Source organism: Pogona vitticeps, chromosome 7, assembly GCF_051106095.1.
Source record: "Pogona vitticeps strain Pit_001003342236 chromosome 7, PviZW2.1, whole genome shotgun sequence".
Lineage (NCBI taxonomy): Eukaryota > Metazoa > Chordata > Lepidosauria > Squamata > Agamidae > Pogona > Pogona vitticeps.
In genome coordinates, this window is record NC_135789.1 from 31825182 (window position 1) to 31846310 (window position 21129).

Below are 21129 nucleotides of genomic sequence, written 5' to 3' on the forward strand. Positions count from 1 at the left end.
AGGGGACTCTCTCCTGGATCATCATCCACCCTTTCCTCGAAAAACCCTACGGTGCCTGCGTGTGTGTGTGTTGTGTGTCCTGTATCCCCGGTCCAGGATGGGGGGCAGAGGAGCGCCTGCCTCCTCCCATCCAGGTGCCTCCTTGGGGATGTGGGTCTTGGGAGGGGTTGGGGAGGGGGGGCGCCGCCGCCGCCGCCGAGGGATGCCGGCGAGCCTCCCCTCCCCTCTCTTCTCTCTTCCCTCCCTCCATCCCTCGCCGCCTCCTCCTCCTCCTCCTCCTCCCGGGGGTCCCCACGTGACGGCGAGAGGCCGGGATCCGGGCGACGCCCACCGAGGAAGGAAAGGAAAGGGAGGGGAAGGGAGCCTTGGCGGCGGCGGCAGAGCAGGCGGCGCACCTGCTGCGGGCGGGACGGGCGGCGCGGAGCGGAGCGGAGCAGAGAGGGACCCCCCCCTCCTTGGCCCGAGGCAGGGCGCACGACAGCCCCCCACCGCCCCTGCCCCGCCGCCGCCTCGCTTTTTCCTCCTCCTGCTCCTCCTCCTCGCCACGTGGGGCGACCGGCCAGCCATCCGTCCAGCCGGGGGCCTCCCTCCCTCCCTCCCTCCCTCCTTGCCTCCCTGCCCGCCTGGCCCCGGATCCCTCCCGCTCGGTGCGCCCCGGCTCGGGACCCCCGGGCAGGGCGCGCCGGGCAGCTGGCGCCCAGGGACCGGCAGGAGCCCTCCTGCTCCCGTTCCCGTTCCTCCTCGTCCTCCTCCTCGTCCTCCCTCCTGACCCCAGGATGTTCAGCGGCGTGGGCTGCTTCTGGGTGCTGCTCTCCTCCTGCCTGGTGGCCGTCTGCAGCTTCAGCTTCCTCTCGCCGGCTTGGATCGTCAAGGAGCCCCGAGGAGGAGGAGGAGGAGGAGGAGGCGGCGGAGGCGGCGCGGGAGGGGGAGCCCGGCGGGTGGCCGTGACCGCCGGTGCCGGTGCCGCCGCCGCCCTGGGGGTCCCGCCGGGCGGCCAGGAGGTGAGCTTCGGCTTGCTCTGGCATTGCGCCGAGACCCTGCAGCAGCGCCTCCCGGACTGCTACGCCTTCGGCGGCCTCGGGCGCTTCAGCCAGATGCCCTCCGGATCCTGGCAGGTGAGCAGCAGCCGCGAGGGTTGGGGGGGGCAGAGCTGGAAGGGAGGACCCCCCACCGCCATTTGGGGATAACCCCCCACACACACACACACACACACAGACACACAAATAAGGAGGGTCCGGACAATCCGGAAGCAAAGAGGGGAACCCGGGAGGGGCAGGTCTTTGGCAAAGCCAACGGCTCTCGATGGCCCCTTGGGGACCAACCTGCTCGGGAGATGCTTGGCATTGTAACCCTATCCTAGTAGGGACACACCTACTCTATTTTCCTTCCCAGCAGCTGGGACGATTGCATTAAAATTCAGAGGGAACAGAGAAACTCCTGGGGTGGCCTTGGCAAATAATACCATCGTTGGGCCACTAGAAAGAAGGGGGGGGTCTGGGGCAGCGTATCCGGAGGATTTCACACCCTGGGAAGGGTCACCCCTGAGCGGCAGTCAACTTAATGATGTGTTGTTATTGCGCCCTTCCTTCCTCTCATAAGCTCATGCATAGCTTTCCCCCCCTCCCCATTCTATCTTCACAACAACAACCCTGCGAGATAGGCCAGGCTCAGATAATATGGGGTTACGACGACGCACAAGAGCGTCCACAACATTTTTCTCCCTCTGAGAGCAGGACATACACACTCCCCCTTTGTACTCCATCCTCAAAGACATCTGTATTCACAAGGGAAATTTGGGGCTGAGTGGGGTTTGAACCTGGGTCTCCTCATATCCCTTTTCATCTCTTGAGCTGCTACATTGCATTAAGAGAGTCCTTTCCATTGCCTTTTTTAAAGATTTGTTCTGTAGTTTAACAGGGCCAAGAGGAAAGGTCCTTGGCTATAAATTTACCATCAAACTAGTCTCATCCTTAGTTCCAGACAAACATCTACTGTACTTCTGCTTCATTGACTATGCAAAAGCCTTTGACTGTGTGGACCACAGCAAACTATGGCAAGTCCTTAAAGAAATGGGAGTGCCTCACCACCTTATCTATCTCCTGAGAAACCTATATGTGGGACAGGAAGCAACAGTTAGAACTGGATGTGGAACAACTGATTGGTTCAAAATTGGGAAAGGAGTACGGCAAGGCGGTATATTGCCCCCCCAGCTTACTTAACTTACGGTATATGCAGAATACATCATGAAAAAGGCTGGACTGGAGGAATCCCAAGTCAGAATTAAAACTGCTGGAAGAAATAACAACAACCTCCTATATGCAGATGATACCATTTGATGGCAGAAAGTGAGGAGGAATTAAAGAACCTCTTAATGAGAATGAAAGAGGAGAGTGCAAAAAGTGGTCTGAAGCTCAGCATCAAAAAAACTAAGATCATGGCCACTGGTCCCATCACCTCCTGGCAAATAGAAGGGGAAGATACGGAGGCAGTGGCAGATTTTACTTTCTTGGGCTCCATGATCACTGCAAATGGTGACAGCAGCCACAAAATTAAAAGACACCTGCTTCTTGGGAGGAAAGCAATGACAAACCTCAATAGCATCTTAAAAAGCAGAGACATCACCTTGCTGAAAAAAGTCCGAATAGTCAAAGCTATGGCTTTCCCTGTAGTGATGTATGGAAGTGAGAGCTGGACCATAAAGAAAGCAGACCGCCGAAGAATTGATGCTTTTGAATCGTGGCGCTGGAGGAGGCTCTTGAGAGTCTCCTGGACTGCAAGGAGATCAAACCTATCCATTCTGAAGGAAATCAACCCTGAGTGCTCACTGGAAGGACAGATCCTGAAGCTGAGGCTCCAATCCTTTGGCCATCTCATGAGAAGAGGAGACTCCCTGGAAAAGCCCCTGATGTTGGGAAAGTGTGAAGGCAAGAGAAGAAGGGGATGACAGAGGACGAGATGGATGGGCAGGGTCATCGAAGCTACCAACGTGAATCTGACCCAACTCCTGGAGGCAGTGGAAGACAGGAGGGCCTGGCGTGCTCTGGTCCATGGGGGTCACAAAGAGTCAGACACAACAATAACAACAAGAGTCTCATCCTTTACATGTGTTCTTGGAAATAAGCTGTACTGGGACAGATAAGGGGTCTCTTCCAGTCCTCCCCGCCTGGAGGAACCTGGGATTTGAACCCACGACCTCTGGAAGGCAAGCCACATGCTCTTAACACTGAGCGAAGGCCCTTCCCTAAAGAGGAAGGCACCTTCCCGTCTCACCAAGAAAGAGATCCAAAGACCCTCTGATGTGGCCAAGGGTCTAGTCCTCATTGTTCTGATTCAGTGTTGGAGAGGACTGAGGCCGGGTGAGCTTGCAAAGCATTACCTGGCTCTTCTAAGTGAGCTGCTATCTTCATAAAAAAAAAAATCTCCCTTGTTTATGAGACCAACTCGTTAGCTCGTCCAGCCCCATAAACCTGGAGGCAGTCTGAGAAAGGATTTCTCCATCCTTCATCTAGAGATGATGGGGATTGAATCCCGTGTCTTTCCATGCCAGAATTTGGGTCAGGGGGTTTCTACCGTTCCTGCTGGCAACGGCCAGGAGGGCTTGATGTCCCAATACTGTTTGCTTAGCTGCCACATTTGCTTGAAATTGACCGTGCTTCGAAACGGGAGTGTCCAAATTCCCCTCTCTGTCAGGCTTGAGACTCTATCCCAGGCTCCTTGGAAATAAAAAAAAAACAAACGAGTGTGCCTTCTTCTAAGGATGCTGCGAGGACAAATTAATCGAATCCTTTGAGAGGGTTGCTCGGGGCGCACGAGGCTGCTGACGGCCGACCGTCTCCTGTGAAAAGGATATTTCAGACGGCGGCGTAGGCCGTAGGGGAAACAGTGGGATCTTAAAAGGCCGGGACGTTCCTTACTGTAGGCGCTTTGGGGCACGGCGGTGGGCGAAAAACTGCACCCTGCGATGATGAATTGGATTGTCTAAAAAGAGACCACAAGATTCTTTTGGTGCTAGGCTGAGACAAAGCGCTTCTCTGTGTGAGGCTGCGAGAATCTGGTGCCGGTCAGCAGGGGAGACAAGAAGGCTGACTCATCCCAAATTTTGTGCGTGATGGGAACGCGTACAAATCTGTGGTCTTGATTACGGATGCTTTGAACGAGTGGCTTTTTAATGTATATATATATAAGAGCAAAAAATAGCAGAGTTATGGATTCTTTGAAATGTGGGTCCCTTTTCTTTCTTTCTTTCTTTCTTTCTTTCTGCGGACCGTCTGTGCTTCAGGGTGCCGCAAAGTTGTTGAGGGTGGTTTCAGAAAGCAAAAGTGGTCTAGAATAAGGGGGCGTGGAAAGGGGCGCCCCGGTGACGGAGCCTGGCATGGCCCACGGGCTGGCTGGACCCCTGCACGGAGTGCAGTCCCGGGAACGCCAGCCCTTCTTTTGGAAGGCTGGCGAAAATAAATAGCAGATCTTTCTTTAGACATCCTTGCTAGCGTTCCTCCCATAAAACGGTGGTATAGAGATAACACAACAACAACAATCATCTTGTTTTTGCTGTCATAGAGTGCTGCGAGGAAGGGGCCTCTGCCCCATACTTTCAAGGGGCTCGGCAGAGAAAAGAGAACCAGGAAGACGCTTAGGGCACAATTTTAAGAGACAAACCTATTTAGTATTGTGGAAGCTTTTGTGGGGTGTGTTCTTCGTGGCCCCCTAACCCTGCCCTCCCCTTCCTGGAGATTATTCCAGGGGAGAACTGGAGATACTCGTTGGTGCTAATGATCCTGACGGTGAAACCGTGGTGGTTATTCCTCGTTAGGTCCTCTCCAAAAAAGTCTGTGGTTCTGTGTCCTTTTGATTCTAGAGGGTTTGTCTGTCTAGCTGAACTCCGGCGACTTTCCTTCCGTCCCTGTGCTTGCCACCTCCCTCCCAGCTGCTCTGCTCTTCTGCCTCTACAGCACAAACGGCAGCTTGTACTTAGAGCATATTTTTGGTTATCTATCATCCCCCCCCTTTTTTTTTTCTTTCAGGGTAACATCCTCTCTGCTTCAGTCACAATGACCCAGAGAGATACGGTAGGCAGAGGGCGAGAGAAGGAGAGAAAAGGGAGCCAGTGCTTGGTCCAGGATCAGCTAGGGAGTTTCAAGTCTCATGAGAACTAGCACCTTGATTTCCTAAGTCCCAACCCAGCAGATTAACCATCACACCAAGCTGTCTCTTGAGTCCTTCATTTTCCGTGTATCTCAAACCGTCCTTCAGACGTAACCCTGGTCCTTGAGAAATTTTCGGGTGCCCCCATTGCCTTGTCTGTCCAACGCCGCCCTCCTATTCCGTCCCGCCCGAAGCAACGTTGTCAGCCTTCAGAGGCGAAGATGAGCCTGGCTGTTGTCTGAGGGGGCTTCCCTGCAAATAATCGTTAATGCATGCTGTGTGTTTGCACTACAGGGAATTATGCTAATCGCCCTACAAATGATGCTTTGAGTCGAGCCTAGAGGTTAATTAATGGGCCTTTCTTCTCTAAAAAGGCCTGCCTTGTCCGTTTAATAAATGCAGACGCCGTTTTTGTGGGGAGGGAAAGGTGGGGAGGAAGGAATATCGGCTCCTTCCGTCTCGTTCTGCAGCTTTATAAGAAGCAGCAGCAACGACAACTCCAATTATGCGTCTGAATATTACTGTAATTATTAACGATAATCTTTTGGCCCGCCCGCATTTCTCTTTTGCAAAGGAATTTTCCTCTCCTGGCTGCAGTAAGCGAGGCAGAACGAAAATGTTGACCAGTCACCATTGTTGCCTAGTGGTTAGAGTGCAGGTTTAGAACTCGGGAGACTTGGGTTCGAATTCGAGGCAACTCATAGTCCTTTAGCCCGACCTACCTTGAAAGTAGGGTCATTTTTATGAGATAAAAATGGAGGGAAGAAAGCCATCTGTACTCTCTTGAGCGCGGTGGATGGAAAATAGGGTGTGCATTTTAAAAGCACATAAATAAAAGAATCTCCTCACTTTAAGTCTGAAGGGTGGAACCTGAAACTATGAGCCAGTATTCTTAAATATCTTATATTACCATTTTCGTCCTCCTGTTATGTTTTTCCCCCCCTGTGTATAAGCAATTCAACCATTTCTCTTCGTGTTGGAAATACATGAAATTTCCTGCTTTAAGAATGGGAAAACCATAAACAATAAAGTAATATTATATTTATGCAAATCCTCATTGATTCCTCTGAGAAAAGCACCCTGCAATTTATCTTTGTTCAAAGAATCCTCTACTTTAGGGGGAGGAAAAGCTTTGTTATCGCTCAGTACAGGACGAATAAGTTGAAATGGCCTGTGTTGCCTGGATGTTGAGTCCCTTCCAGGAAAAAGGTGTGATTAAATACGTAAATGTTACAACGAGGGGGGGAAATGAATTGATGAGCAGTAGTATCCCATCATAATCCTGGCTTGCATATTTGAGCTCTGAACTCTATGGCTTTTGCCTTCTAGCTTCTCAGACGCTCCGGTCAGTCTGGAGGCAGTCTAGACCGCTGGGCCGAATAAAATACATTTTTTTTAAAAAACGGGCAGGTGAAATTACTGTACATTTCCTGCATCCTTAAAGCCAAAGAGGAAGGAGAGGAGGTTGCCGTTGGTAGATATAAGCTTTAAAAATAATAATAAATTTCAGAGGGGGGGAATGCGCTGAATGCATGATGGATGGATGGGGTGGGAGGCAAACAGAGATATTAGCACATCAATGGCCTTTGCCTCCTCCAGCCTCCATCAAGGCATAGCAAAGAGGGCTTTAATGAAATTTTAATTAGACAACGGGACACTTCAGGAAGTGTCGCTCCTTGCTTCCTGCAGACGCCACCCTCCCTGTTTCTTTTTTCTCCTGCTGTGCTTTTCTTTAGGGACGGAGATAATCTCAGACACACATATACAGGATCTGGGCCCATTTCAGAGTTGGGAGCAGGAGAGACGCACCCGGCCAGGGTCCATGAACTTTTGAGTTGTATTTCCTGCGCAAGAAATGAATTCACCGGAAATAACTCTTCTTGGCCTGCCAATATTGGGTGCCTGATCTACCCAAAGGAACTTGAACGTCCACGGCAGGAGCTAGGCTGAAAATTTGCACGTTGTTTTGTGTGTGTGGTTTTGTTTTGTTTTGTTTTTGCAAGGGGGGGATGTAAACTGGTCCCCTTTTGGAGCCGTGTAATACCTAGGGGGAAAGAAATGTTCAGAAGTGATTCCTCTTGATTATTTTGATCCTCAGCCCTGCAGCCATTCCCTCCATGTTTTGTTTTCAGAGTTAAAACACCTTAAGCAGCAGTGGCAAAAAATAAATCTATAACACCAGCTGATAACTACAGTTGAGTTGGCTGGCCCATATCGATAAATGAGGGACAGGTCTTTTGCAAAGTTAATGGCTCTTCATGGCCCATTTCAAACAAAACCACCATCAGGTAACTTTGTATTGTTAACAGGGGTGGCTTGCTGTGGCAATACTGTTGCTGGGGAAACTTCTTTGTTCTGCAGTTTGTTTACGAATATCATTGTCGTAACTTTCTGGTTGAGTTAGTTTCATAAAAATGAATATTACCATGCGGCTTTTGGAATCCGAATTATGGCTGAGGCAGCTCCCTCTTCTTCTGCGCTTGTGCTGAGGCCCTAAGTAGGGCACTGAGGTTTTGCCCCTGGGTGCGAAAATAGGCAGCAAGCCAAAATCTAGAGGTAATTGGTATGTTTTAGGAAAATAGAGGGCCAACCCAACCTCCCTCCCTCTCCCTCTCTCTCTCTGTTTTGGAAAGCTTTAAAGGGCATCATATATGCTTTTTTCATCTCCCTTTTGTCCGATGAAAAGAGCCAGATTTCCTTGCTTGTGTACTCAGCAGATCCCAATTTATCCCAGGGGGGAGACTGCTCCAGCCGGATGTGTGTGTATACCGCTTTCTCCTGCCCGCTTGACTGTCTCTATTTCTGGCTACCTGTCCTCCGGGCCATTTCCTGTTTTTCTCCCCTGTAATTCCTTTCCTCCCATGTCTGCAGGAAAGTCAGAGTGAGCTGCTAGGATTGTCTAAAAGGTCAAAGTCTTTTTGGGGGGGGGGGAAATGGTTTTAAATTTAGCCCCTGCTCACAGTGATTTTCCTTTCCTGTTTAGAGGAGAAGAGAGGGTCGATGGCCCCTTTTTTTGCAAAGGTTCTGCATTGTTCCATGCAGTCCCCCTCCCTCCGTTCAGCCTCTGGACAGTTTTTAATACCTCTTCCTCCTGTTTTCGTCTGGGCGGTGGACGCATCCTGACCACCTGTTTCTTTTTTCGGCCTTTTGTATATACAGCACATTGTTAAAACCCGTGGGTGTGTTGTTGCGTTGCCAGATCAGCCCGCAGAGGTTTATCTTTCCAAAAAGAAACTGCAAATAAATGTTCAGGATGTTGCCTGGGCTCCTTTGCAAAAATAGAAAGTCCGAAGCAGCTGATAAACTTGGGATTTCTTAAAATATCTGTAGTAGTTCTTGTCTTTTGTGGTTTTGTTGTTGTTAAGGCTTTTAAAATATTGCTATCCTGGTGAATCAAAGGAAGGTCTGTCTTGGTTGATAGGTTGGTGTAAACATAAATGTAGGTCCAGAAATTCTTCTGTAAGAGGTCTAGGGCACTACAGGCTTCCTTATCATTAGATAAGATAGATTTATGGATTGTCTTTCCTCCAGGGACTTTAAAGCAATGTCCATGGAATTTCTCCCCGTTTCTGTGCTCACAACACCCCTGTGAGGCAGGGCCGGGCCAACATGGCATGACTCAGTGAGGTCCACAGACTGATTTGAACTCAGGCCTGCCAAATAAGAGTCCAGCTGTAACAACGGCACCAGGTTGTCTCTCTTGCAAACTGGCCATTATTGATTTACATTCCTAAAATCACTTTCCAGAGAAAACTTCAACCATTTTAAAAGCCTAGGGCCCCAAAGATTTGGAGCGGGCTGCTTGTTCAGACAGCTGTTAATGGAAATACAGTATGATTAATTTTCTGGAATGCCTCTGTGGCTTTTCGCTGTCATGGCTATGTAGAGCATCCCTATCCAGAAGCAGTGTAGCTGCAGATAATTGGTTTCTAGGCACATAACAGCCAGTGAGATATATTGCTTCTGTCCTTTCTCTGTAGAAAGTCCCGGAGGCGTTTGCTGTTGGTTTTAAGTAGTGCCCAAGCTTTCTAGAGAAATCTGACTCTTGTTGCATCCGTTGTGGAGGGCGTTTTATCATGGGGAGTGCTGAAATGTGGGCAAACCGCCTTGCTCCACCTGAACAAGCCTTTCTGAAATCCCATCTCCTGCCCACGTTTGGATGCTCAGTGCCATCCATTTGGGTCCCAGCCTTAGCTAGCAGGCTCAACGACCAGGATGATGGGAGTCGTAGTCTAGATTAGAAGTAACACCTTTTTTTTTATTTTTGGGACTGGCCGGTTGCCCCTTTAGGAACACAGAGCTGTTTTGAGTCCTTCCTTCTTCCCTGCTCACCTTTAAATGGCCGCGCGAATCCCCACGGGGAATCTCTGAATCACCCGAGCGCCGACGAGGAGGAGGAGGAGGAGGAGGGCTGGGGGTGGGTGGGGGAATTTCTGCGTGGTTCCTGTAAATAATTCATCAAGACGGCATGTCAGGAATTATATTATCATTGGAAATGCGGTGGGGAGGGGGGGGGCTTGGCTATTGTTGAGATCCCGCGTGGCGTTTGGGTTTGGTGAGCTCCTATGTTAATTTAATTTGATTTAAACCGTAATGTTTAGCACAGAGGAGGCCATTTGTTTCGGTTACGGTGACGTCCGTGGCAGGATGCAGAGAAGATGCTAAGAAAAGCATTTTTCAACTGGAGCCTGGAAGCTAGCTCCGATTTTCTTAGAAAGGCGTGAGCAAAGCCAGAGCATATATTTTAAGACGTTCCCGTCAACAATGGTTTTCCTTTGGGGTCACAGGAGGACACGCTGGCTGGAGGATCCAAGAATAACATTTTGGAAGCCGCATTTTTAACTTTGTACACACGACTTCCAAAAGGTTGTTTTTAGAAGACCCAGATGCAGGCTTCCTGTTTAATGGAAAAGCGGTGAGCTTAACTCCATGGCTTAAATCTGATGTTTCGTTTCCACCCTTGGGCAAAACAGAGCGTGCAGGCTCCCAGAAATCATATAGACGGGTTGATTTGACTGATCTATCAAATTTGCAACCCGCTTTTCAAAATTTACCACTCGCACGTACGCATGGAGAGCTTCCCCCAAGCATCATCTTTCTCCCATTAAAGCTTGGATGTTGGATGGAGTTTTGCATTGAGAAACTACCCACTTAACAGATTTTGATGTGTGTGGAGGCTCTGACACCCAGCCTGTCCCAAAGTCTTGTGGGATTCCTCGGTGATCCATTTTCGCAGGCACAGGAATCTGAATCACGTCTCTCCGACACCAATGTGCTTTTGGCACTAACCATGGGCTGTTTTGTCCTAAAATTGGAGGAGAGCTTTGCTGGATTAAGGCAAAGCTTTGTTTCCAGAATGGCCGGCCAGTCACGTTCTACACACCCACAAGTAAAAAAGTTAAAGACAACTTCCTCCTCTAGTGATTAGTCTGAAGAGGTGGATTTCCTGTTTTGGTTCAAACCAAGGCTCTAGTCCATAAGGATGCAACAATCAGATGTAAACGTTTCTGGGATTGTACAGGGCAGGGGCAAAATAGGGTGCCGATTGTGGAAGTTTCAGATCTGGGTGGGTTTCTCCCTTCTTGATTTTTCAAACTTAAGTTTCTAGTCCTCAAGGCATAACAAAAGATTGAAAGTGGAATCCCAGGAGCAAATTTCTTGTCTGACTCGGCTCACCGGCTGCCTCATGAGCCCTGTGTGTGTGTCTGCCTAAGTATTTGTGTCTGTATTTAACACAGAAGAAACATCTGTAGACAAAACTTAACCAGAGAGAAAATGGGACTCTTAATGAGAGGCTTAGACACGGCCAGGTCTGTGCTTTCCCAAAGGCCCAGCTCAGGGACGGCCCAACGCCTTGCCTTCGGCAGAGTGTGTTTTTTAATTAAGAAACATGCAAACGAGGTCTCTGGAAGCTGGTAACAGGATCTGTTTTATCTGTCAGTGGAGGCAACGAAACGCGTCGGTGGTGTCTAATGGCCCTCACGTTCAATCCTTAATCCTGCCAGGCGTATTAAAAATCGACGATGATCCCCTGCCTTGGCGTTCCAGTCGCCCCTGGGGAGCGAACCGCCGGCAATCGATCTCAGAGGCAGGCCCAGAGAAAAGAGCTCCTCTGTCTCTGGGCTGGGGAAATTTCGACTTTTTTGCAACCTCCAAGGTCAGTTCTCCGTGCCTCGGGGGTCACTCATTCCATCTGCTCCTTCCTCTTTTCTCCCTACCATGGTAAGCTTTGCAGGGCCACAGAAAAAGCAGGTTAAAAGATGATCTATCTCTCCCGGCGATAGCCACATCAAGACACACGAACTGAACCTCCTTTTCCCCCCTTCCTTTCCAGACCAGTGCCGTGCTGTGCGCAGGGGGTTGTGCGCTTTTAGCCCTCAGCTCCCTGCTGGCCGTGGTGGTCCTTTTCCTCCCCAGCGGGCAGTGTGAGCGGCGGGCCTGTTTCCTGGCCGGTTACATCCAGATGGCAGCGGGTGAGTAAACTAGTTTGAAAACTCTGCATGCGTACGGCTCTTCCTACCTGGTTTTGATCCCACAATCTCCCCCCCCCCCCCCGATCTGCTGTTTGTTCCCAAGCCGAGCGGGTTGGCACTCTGAGCAGGCTGGACTACAGCTCACATCATCCCTGGTCCAGCTTGCTGCAGATGATGGGCGATGCAGTTCATTGCATCTGGAGCCCATCCACTCCTCTGACTTTGAGGAGGGGGGGAGTGGTCTACCTTCTTTAAAATAAGCTCCTTCGAGCGCGATTCCCCTGTTTTTTTCTTTCCAGAGACGTTCCCGTATTTAATTAATGTCCAGAATTTTATTTCCAAGTATCTTGAAATGGGCGGATGTCAGCCCGGTTGCAGTCCGTTATACTCTGTCTCAAGAAACAGCTATTCCTGTTGGATTTGAGTGACTCTTCTCCTCTCTTTCTGCCTCTGGCGGCTGCTGGTTCCTCCCAATTTTATTTCCTCAACGTGGACTAGAACCTTGGGTCTGTTTTGTTTTCTTCTTCATGAGATCTGGAAACTTGAACCTGTGTTGTCAGCTTTATCCCATGAGCCAGAAATCTGGGTCTGTCTCTGTTTAGAGTAAACTTTCTTGATGGATGAAGGGTCAGGATTCTGGACTTTACACCTCCCTTTCTTGGCCTCTTCTTCTTCCCTTGCAGTAATCTTGTGCACTGCTTTTCTCTTTGAAAGAAGAGCTCGGCTCCTTTTTTAAAATCCGATTTTGTGCAGGAGGGTGGGGAAGAAAAGGCCAAATAAGGGGGTGAATCTGAAAACGTCCTTGTGGATCTAAACTGATTTTCAGATGATTGTCGTTGTTGTTTTGAAGGTAGCGCAGTTCAAGCGGGAATTAATCCACGGTGGACGACCGAAATTAAAAAGCACACCGTGAAAAATGATGACGGAGCCGTGGACTGTGAAACAAGTTGGGGGAAGGGAGGGAGGAAGAGGTTTAAAGTGTTCATTAGTTTGATGAAAACACATTACAGTAAATCCTCTGTTGTCAATAAGGCCCACCATCTCTGCTTTATTTACCTTCTACTCTGAAGCTGTCAACCCCCCCCCCGCCCGCAAAATCTTTTGTTTAATTTGACTCTATTTCCTCCTGTCCATGTTGGTAGGGGGAATTGTTGCTCCTCTAGATGTCTGGGACTATATTTCCCAGCATTCCTTACCATTCACCGCCCTGCCTTGGAATGTTGGAGCTGAAATCCAACATGCCCCCTACCCCCCACCCCCGGAGGACCAAAGGCTTCCTCCTCCTGCTTTTAGGACCACCTGCTCCATCCTGGAGGAGGAGATGGAGCGTCTGCTCCTTCTTGTTAATCTCCTCGACTTCTCCTATTCAACCTAACCATTACACCATCCTGCCTCCCTCAAACGTGATCAGCCTTTTTTCCGTGGGTATTTCACCGGCTGCTAGAGACAGCCGCCTCTAGAAAACCATATGGCCTTGCTCTGGCTCCCCTTTTTTCAGGCTGGAAGCGCATTGGGGCAGAGACCTAGCATTGTAGAATTGGATGAGGGGTCCCGATGGGCTATCTAGCCTTACCCCCTGCCAATGTCATTCTGCAAAATGACCGAGAATGCACGACAGAAGCAAAACACAGCCTGTCTTGACACCCGAGGTTCAAAAACAAATAAACAAAAATCCTCCAATTTCTGGGCCTGTACGGAGTGGGGTGGGGGGGAATTTTGAGGGTCCTCGTCCCCTTCCTCAGAAGGGACTCCTCCGCGCTCTGCTGAAAATGCTGCTTGCGGGTTCCCCGCCTGCTTAGAGAGACTCTGCACACGGCGGGCATATGGATTCTCTCTCCCCCTCTTGCCCCTGTGCCATCCATCTGTCGCTGCCTGTGGCTTAATCCAATTCCCGCATTTAAAATATCTTTCCTCCAACTCTCCGGGGTTCTGGACGCTGGGGTTGTTTCCTAAACTCTTGGCTCCCTTTTGAAGCGCTCGGGGGGGTGGCTTCTATCCAGCCCTGGGAGCGAACGTCTTGGGGACCTGAGGCCGGCAGAGTCCTTTTGGACTCCTGTGTCTGGCGGCAGCAAGGAAGGACATTACGCTAAATCAGACCCTTACATCCACAATTTGTCTTAATTTTGGAGACGGATCTGCCCTTGTATTGATAGATCGAGCTAAGGAAGGAATAATAATCAACTGCTTTTTTTAAAGTAACTGGATGGTTGGGGACCTGCTATCCTCTCCTCTGTCAGCAACAATGTGGGCCGTCGTGGGACTCCTGTGCTGTGGGTCACACTGCCTAGAGAGCATACAGTACTTGGGTGTTGGGAAGTGTTTAATGCAGTCAGACACTTTAATGAGGATTACCCCAACAAAGGATCATCCTGGAGGAGTTTGCTCAGTTTCCAGCTGCATCTGCATAATCCCAGTTTAATTGGCTTTCTGTGGGCGGGAGGAAACGTAAGGCGAGCACCCCATCTTTCCAAGATCTCCCCAGGAGACAGCTTCCAGCTGTTCTGTGGTTCCATCAGGGGTGTCTCCGAAAGGTTAATTTAAAAATCACACAACCCTAATTTGGTTTAATTTAAATTTTTACCTAACTTAATCCAATTCCCTAGGTTTGAGGTTGTTTCCCTGTGTCCCCCCCCCAAAAAAAGGTTTTTTTAAAGCTGATTAATCCCCTGGAGAAGCCGTTTTGCCATCTCGAGATGCAGCTGATGTCCTTCAGAGGTCTCGGGTGAACCCCTGGCTCTGGATGGAGATACGGGGACCACGTTGTGGAGTTCGGGAGAAGGTGGGAGATGATCAGACGGCCTAAATCCCTTTAAATCGAACCCAGGGCTTCGGCTTCAGGAAGAGGCTGCAGAATGAATGGGAACATTTTGAAAGACCTTTTTCCCCTCCTTCCACTTTGGGAAAAAGAAGATAGATGGAAACTGTTGTAAGTTCCTCGGGGCAGGGAACCTATCTGACCTTGCTTGGCAACAGTAAAAGGACCCTGAGAGTCCAGACGGTGTAGTGGCGAAAACGTAACACCAAGCCTTGCATGGCGCCAGATTTTCCCTTCCTCAGAGCTGAGAAAAACCACTGCCCAGTGGTTTTCTCTTTCTTGATCTGACCGACCTCGCATGGCCGTTGTGAAGAAAGAGGGGCTAGGAGCCATTCCTTGGTGTAGCCCAAATGTAGGTCAGGAGTGAGGGCAACAGGAAAAGAGGAAGACCCGATACGAGATGGATTGACTCCCTAATAGAAGCCATAGGTTTGAGTTTACAAGAGCTGAGCTGCTGAGGACAGGACTTTTTGGAGAAACGCTCATTCGTGGGGCTGCAGAATCGGAGGTCGCGCATAACAACACTTATATATTTTTCTCACACACCAGTTGCGTGACTTGGTGTGTGTTAGGGTTGTGGAGCTGGGTGGGTGAGGAGACGGCTTGACACCCTTAGGATGGCAGAGAGAAACGTCAGGGTGGCCGCGATGGCCAAGCCTTCCTTGTTTCTGGGGAAATGAGCACGGAGAGATGGAATTAACGAGGAGGCAGAGGGGAGCCCATCTGTCAGTGGCGACAACACGAGGCCCAAATCCAGGATTCCTGTTGCCTTGATAAATATATTAATCACAAAGGTAATTGAACCGGAAGGGCTCCTGACAGCGGGCTGGAAAAGGGAGCAGCAAGCCAGAGGCAAAGCGTGCGGAGAAAAATCTCCCCCAGACGGAGGCGAAGGCCCCCATCGACTCTTTGAAATTTGGTCCAGGTGTTTTTTGGGGGAGAGGAGGAATAACAAAACAACAATAAAAGCGTTTTGCTTGAACCCCATTTCCCATTAAAATCTTCATTATCTCGGTGGATCTTTGGCGGATTTAATATTTAGGGATCCAGAATCAGGGTCTTTATGGAGGGTCACCCTAAAGTAAGCTTCTGAGTCCCACAACACTCTTCGTTGGGAGAGGAAACCTTGATGAAAGGACCTGTGGAGCTACGAATGTTCACCTAAGGATGTTTTACTGGCCCAGCCAAGCCAAGGCTGGAAGAAGGCGGGGGGGGGGAACGCAAGAGGCTTCTCCCATCTTCAACCCTCAGCCGAGTGCCTCCCCTTCTCTCCCTGCCCGGCCTGTCCCCTCCACCCCGTTTTTCCCATCTCGATTAAAATCTTATTGGGGCAAAAATGAACCAAGCGCCCCTCAGATCTTACAGATCAAAGCCGCACCCTAGAACCTTTATAGCCATTGCAGGATCAGAGTGGTATAGATGTATCAGATGGGCGGGATATAAATCAAATAAATAAATAAATAAATAAAAATAAATAAAAATAAAATCAAATAAAAGACAGTGTCCTGTTTTTATTCAGCTTATTTCTCTCTCCTTTCCTCTCGTTTTTTACCCCTAAAGGGTCCCACTCATTTTACTCTCAAAGGGGTTTTCCTTCTCTGTTACAGTATTCGTCCGTTCCTCCTATTTTTAGTGGCTGATCTGCCTCTCCCGTACTTTGGGCGTGGCAGGGTGCATTTATTACATGCTTTACGTACAAAGATATTTATTTGTGAATTTTGTTTCCTGCCTTTCCTTCATGGAACTGAAGCTGGCGTGGACGGCATTGTCTTCTCCCTCTCCCCCTGAATCTCACAACAACCCTGTGAGGTAGGCCAGTTTAAGAGCAAGAGAAGGGCTCGAGGCGACCCACTGAATAGGCTGCAGCGTGTCCTATTTGTGCTTGGCTGGTGTAATAAAAGTGGACGTGGAGGTGCACATCTGTGCAGCTGTGGCCCACCGGTTCTGCAAAACACACCCGAGGATTTCCCGTGGGGGGAACGGTGAAACAACAGCACCCATTTTCACCCACCTGTCGTGGCACAGGGTTGGTCCTCGGACTGATAAGGCTTGGGTTCAAATCCCAGCTCAAGGGTGAAGCTGATTGGGTGTTCCTGGGACCCATCGCTCGCTGTCAGCCTGGCCTACCCTGCCAGGCTGTGGTTGTGGCAGGGGATAGCCACGTGCATCGCCGTGGTCTGTTTAGAGGATAACACAAGCCACGGAACTCGTAAAGTGATCTTTTTTTTTTGAGAGCTCGGCTTGGAGGGAAGCACAGATGCTTTTCTCCGGTGGCGGAGGGAATAGAAGCCGGTGTGTCTTCACCCCCACCTTGTGCCCCATTCCCGGTGACCTTGGAAGAGCGGTTTTGCTGCCGCTGCTGTGCCGGGAAAGCCAATAAAACCGACAAACCCTGTTGCCTTCTGATAGGGATATAAAAATATAATTACATCAGTCATGACTTATGATCCAGGGAAAGCTAGGTCTCTCTCTCTCTCTCTCTCTCTTTCCTTCTGCTCTCCTCAACTCTGCGTTTTTATTTTATTGAATTATGCAGTGGTATCCCTCAAAGAGCGGTAGCAGATGGCGGGCGTTTAATAGGCTGAATTACTGCCCTTCGGAGCATCTCCCTGCAACAACCTCCAAACGGCCTAAGAATGCCGTTCCGCCAGCACTATTCCTGCCCCAGCTTCTGCTCTGCCAGGGTTGCCTCGGTGGGGTTTACAGCAGTGGTCGGAAAAGGGCTTGAGCGTTTTGTGGGTTCACGCCCAGGGTGTGTGGCAAATCCACTCTGGGCTGTGATCCGGACTTCACACATCTTGCCTTTAACCTGAGGAATCGATTCGGCTCTCTTTTGAGGCATCATTAAAGTTCGGACTGAAACCCAGATTGAGGGGCCTGCTGGCATCACGGCTGGCTGAGGGGAAGGACTTCCTTTTATCACTCTGTCCCGGTAGCCCCAGGAGGTACAGAACCCAGGTTTGCCAAAAACTGGCTGCCGCAGGTGGGTGGGTGGGGGGTCTCTGTTGTGCTCCATCTCATAGTGCCCTTGAATTCTTTAAAATGCCTTGATATTTTATCCTGGCGCCATGTAGGAGCTTCAGGCTGAGCCTATGAGACTATTTTGAGTGTGGGTAAAATCCAGCCCTGGGCCATTCCATACTTCCCGCCCTGCCCCATTTTTCTGTGGGGCCACCAGATACTCTTCTACAGGGATGCCGGATTTCACTCTGCGCGAACGAAGGAAGGGAAAAAGCATGTCTCGGAGGCAGAAGGATAACATTTTCTCTCGAGGCGTAGACTGGAAAGCATGCTCGCTCTTTAGCGCTGCTTCTCTGCTGTCCGTAAATACTGCATGAGCCGCCGTGCTCAAAGGGTCCGGCCCACTTTGCTCGGTGACCTGTGATGGAGCTTCCTCCACCGTGGCCTCCTGAACACACATCCTCTCGGCATGCAGTTGAATTTCGCTTTCGAGACCAGACACAAATCTGAAAGTGGCCGGAAGTGGGGGGGGGGGGGGATCTCAAAAGTCTATAAGTCAGAACGGTTTCTCTCCCTAAGAGCTTTGTGTCCCCCCCCTTTTTTTTAAAGGTGAAGAAAGTTGGGCATCTTCTTCTGTAGGAGAAAAAAATATCCACAATCCGTTTGTAGTTATTTGTATCTGTGTCGGGGCCAGCAAGGAAAGTCACAAAAATGTGCCAAGTTGCTAGACCTCAGGAGGGTGGGAGGAAAAATGCACACTTCGCTTTAGCGTGATGATTAGAAGATGTCTGCAAATCCGCACACACCGTTTTAATTGATGGGCTGTTTTGGATTTGAACGAGTTGGGTCACCTCTGAGTTCTTTAGACTTTCAGATTTGAATGATAGTTCGCGATCTCTGTTTTTTTAACATGCCGTCTATACATGGGTTTGTTTCGGGCATAATATTAATCTGGCACGGACTGAACATTCCTGCCGGTTAAACCTGTGGTTTTAAAAAAAAATATATCAGATTTTAATTGATTTGCGTGCCATAGAGAGTAATATGACGTAAATCGCGGGCAGGGAGGTGATAGAATGAGGAAGTATGGAGAAGATATCTGTCTATTTAACAAGGAGATACTGTATCCTCATTTGCTTCCACAAGTGCATGGAGGTTATGCTATTTTATCTTCACAACACCCCTTCGAGGTACGCAAGGAAGCAGGTGCAAGGGCCAAGGCTTTGCAGAAAAAGGGCCTTGGAACATGGTTCCCCTCCCCTTAAAATTTTTCTCTCTCCTGCATTCGATTCTTGCTTTTTTAAGCACTAAGAGTCTCAGCTTCCACATGACCTCAAGGCCACTGTTGAGTGTGCAGGATTGCAACTGAACCACTGACCTGTGCTTTCAGGTTCTGGCTACAAGACAGGCAGATTTCCAGTCTTTTTTTTTTTTTTAATTCATTGCAAAATCAAAAACCTGGATAAGAAAAATACTAGTGTCTCCAGAGGAAGCCAACAGCTGAGCTGTGACTGCTTTTTCCCCCCTCTTTGTAAGAAGCATTTCTGCCTGGGAATTGGACCGCAGGGCTCAACTTTAAAAGGGGTTTTAAAAAAGGATGAGGGGGAGGAAGAAGGAGAAGAACTTCTAAAATAGACTGTTTCTGGAAAAGCCAAGTCTCGTGGCACCTGGATAAATGCGATCAGAGAAAGAGAACGTTAAAATCAAATTTAGGTTTGATTTTTAAAAGCATCGGAAGTCAGATGGAGTGTTTTTACAGCGGTTAAGCCAAGGAATGGAGCGGGTTCGAAGCTGTCTATCGGGTGTCTGTGAAAGCCTGCAGTTTTGACAGTTCTGTGTGTTCCTCGGGGCAGAGACCTTTTCCTCGTAGTTCCCATTCACCCAAAAAAACCTGGCACACATCTTGACATTGTGGATGTATTTGAAAAGGGAGCGATGTAAAGAAATCTCACCCTTTTCAGAAGGACACAGGAAGGATCGGTTTTGAGGGCCGAAGCCTCCGATGGGGAGTTTTTTCATAATGCAGCGGAGAAGAACGGCAGAATTAATTACTGCTCAGCCTGCCTTCGCCCACAAGAAGCCCTTCATTACAGCCTTACTCAGGCGTGCCGGGTGGGGGGGAGAGGCTGGCTTAAGGGACCACCGACGTGTCTCTCCCCCACCCCACCCCAGAAGACTGCAGTGGGGTTGGGGGACCAGGGAGGAGGAAGGGATGACGGCCCATCTCATTACCTGATTCTGGAAGACGAATCCCCATAAACGGACCGGTCCCTATAAGCAGATGGCTCTGAAGCGCTGTGTTTTTATGGGGAGCTGCCTTTTCTGCAGTTCAAACTCTCCCCCCGCCCACCACAAATCCTCAAGTTCAGCTTTTTTAAATTCTAGGATGATGCCAGGAAGGGAAAACCGGTGCCGGCATCTGTCTCTGGGGAAAATAAAAATAAAAATGAAATCCAGGGCTATTTATGTACCACGGTTCCACCGAGCAGATGAATAATAAGGACAGAGCGGCGTTGCTTTTTTTGTTTATTTCTATTTTCAGTGTCAAAATGCAGGCTTGAATTAACACACACGGGCAAGGGAGTTTGCTTGGGTGCCCGATAGCTGGCGCCGGCCCCGTTTGGCCCTCCTGGGGCTTCGAAAGCCCCTGATCTGTCCCTCGTGGGAGGTTTGGGGGACCACCTGTCAGGGAAGGTTTCAGAGGGAGGTTCCTTCCCTAGCCAAAGGGGGGTTAGACTAGATTACCTTTGAGTATCCCACCAAATCTGCCGTTCTTGACGTCTGGCCTGGAGTTTGCAAGCGCTCAGCAGCCATAGGACCTACCGCAGTCGGTGAACGGATCGGAGTCGTTTAAAGTCAGGAAGGCCCGGACAATAAGGAACAAGAAAAACACAATTAACCGTTGTCGTTGTCGAAGGGGTAGCTGTATTAGTTGTGTGCAAGCGTTGGGTGTGAAAATAAAATTAAAAAATACAAAAACATGGAGGCACCTTGAAGACAAACTTATATATAGTCGATAGTAGCCATCCGCTTTATCAGGCTCGCCCACCCAGCCTCCCTGTGTCTCTTTTTCTGAGTCTCCCTCGGTATTACCTTGGCTTTCTTTATTCTGTGTGTGATTCTCTGTCTCTTTCTGTGCCTGGGGATCTCTCTCTCTCTCATTTCTTCTCTCTCTCTCTCTCCAAAAATGCCGCTGTGTTTCTGTGGCCTTTCCCTGCAATTTCTCTTTCTCTCTTTGTGATTTTCTCCCTTTCCGTCTCGGGAGGGGTTCTTTCTCTCTATGATTGTGTCTATCCCTCCATCCATCCACCTTTGTGTATCTCTCTTTCTCTCCGTTTTTACCTACGGAGTGACCTTATTCACTTTTCCTTGTTCAGAAAGCTTTTGCCAGGCCCGTTCTCCCCGCGTTGGGCCTTTACGTATGTGTTGTGAGGTCTTCCATTAAAAAAAGAAAGAAAGAGTGTGTAGATAATTCCAGTTGTCAACAGAAGCTTACCTTCATCGATTCTCTGTCGGGCCGTGTCAGCTTTATCCCCGTTCTCCTTTTCTCCTAAGAACTGGATCTCCACTGAGAAGAAAGAAAGAAAAATAAGTACATTTCCCAAACGGGGACAGAATTTGCAGGCAGATTCTGTCTTCCTGCGCCCCTTTATAAATTTAAAAAACCCCAACAAACTGGGTGAGGGAGTTTTCAAACTTTTGGGTGGCGATTCGAGACTCTTGCACGAACGTCCACGG

General features: G+C 49.4%; 1 protein-coding gene across 1 annotated transcript in view; it reads left to right on the forward strand.

Annotated features, from left to right (window-relative positions):
• The window catches only part of LHFPL7 (LHFPL tetraspan subfamily member 7), a 51667-nt gene that overhangs the window by 3077 nt on the left and 27461 nt on the right, over nucleotides 1-21129 (forward strand). The window contains exons 2-3 of the mRNA XM_072978617.2: nucleotides 776-1115; nucleotides 11477-11615. Coding sequence (XP_072834718.2) covers nucleotides 776-1115; nucleotides 11477-11615 — 479 coding nt within the window. The remainder of the gene's footprint in view (nucleotides 1-775; nucleotides 1116-11476; nucleotides 11616-21129) is intronic.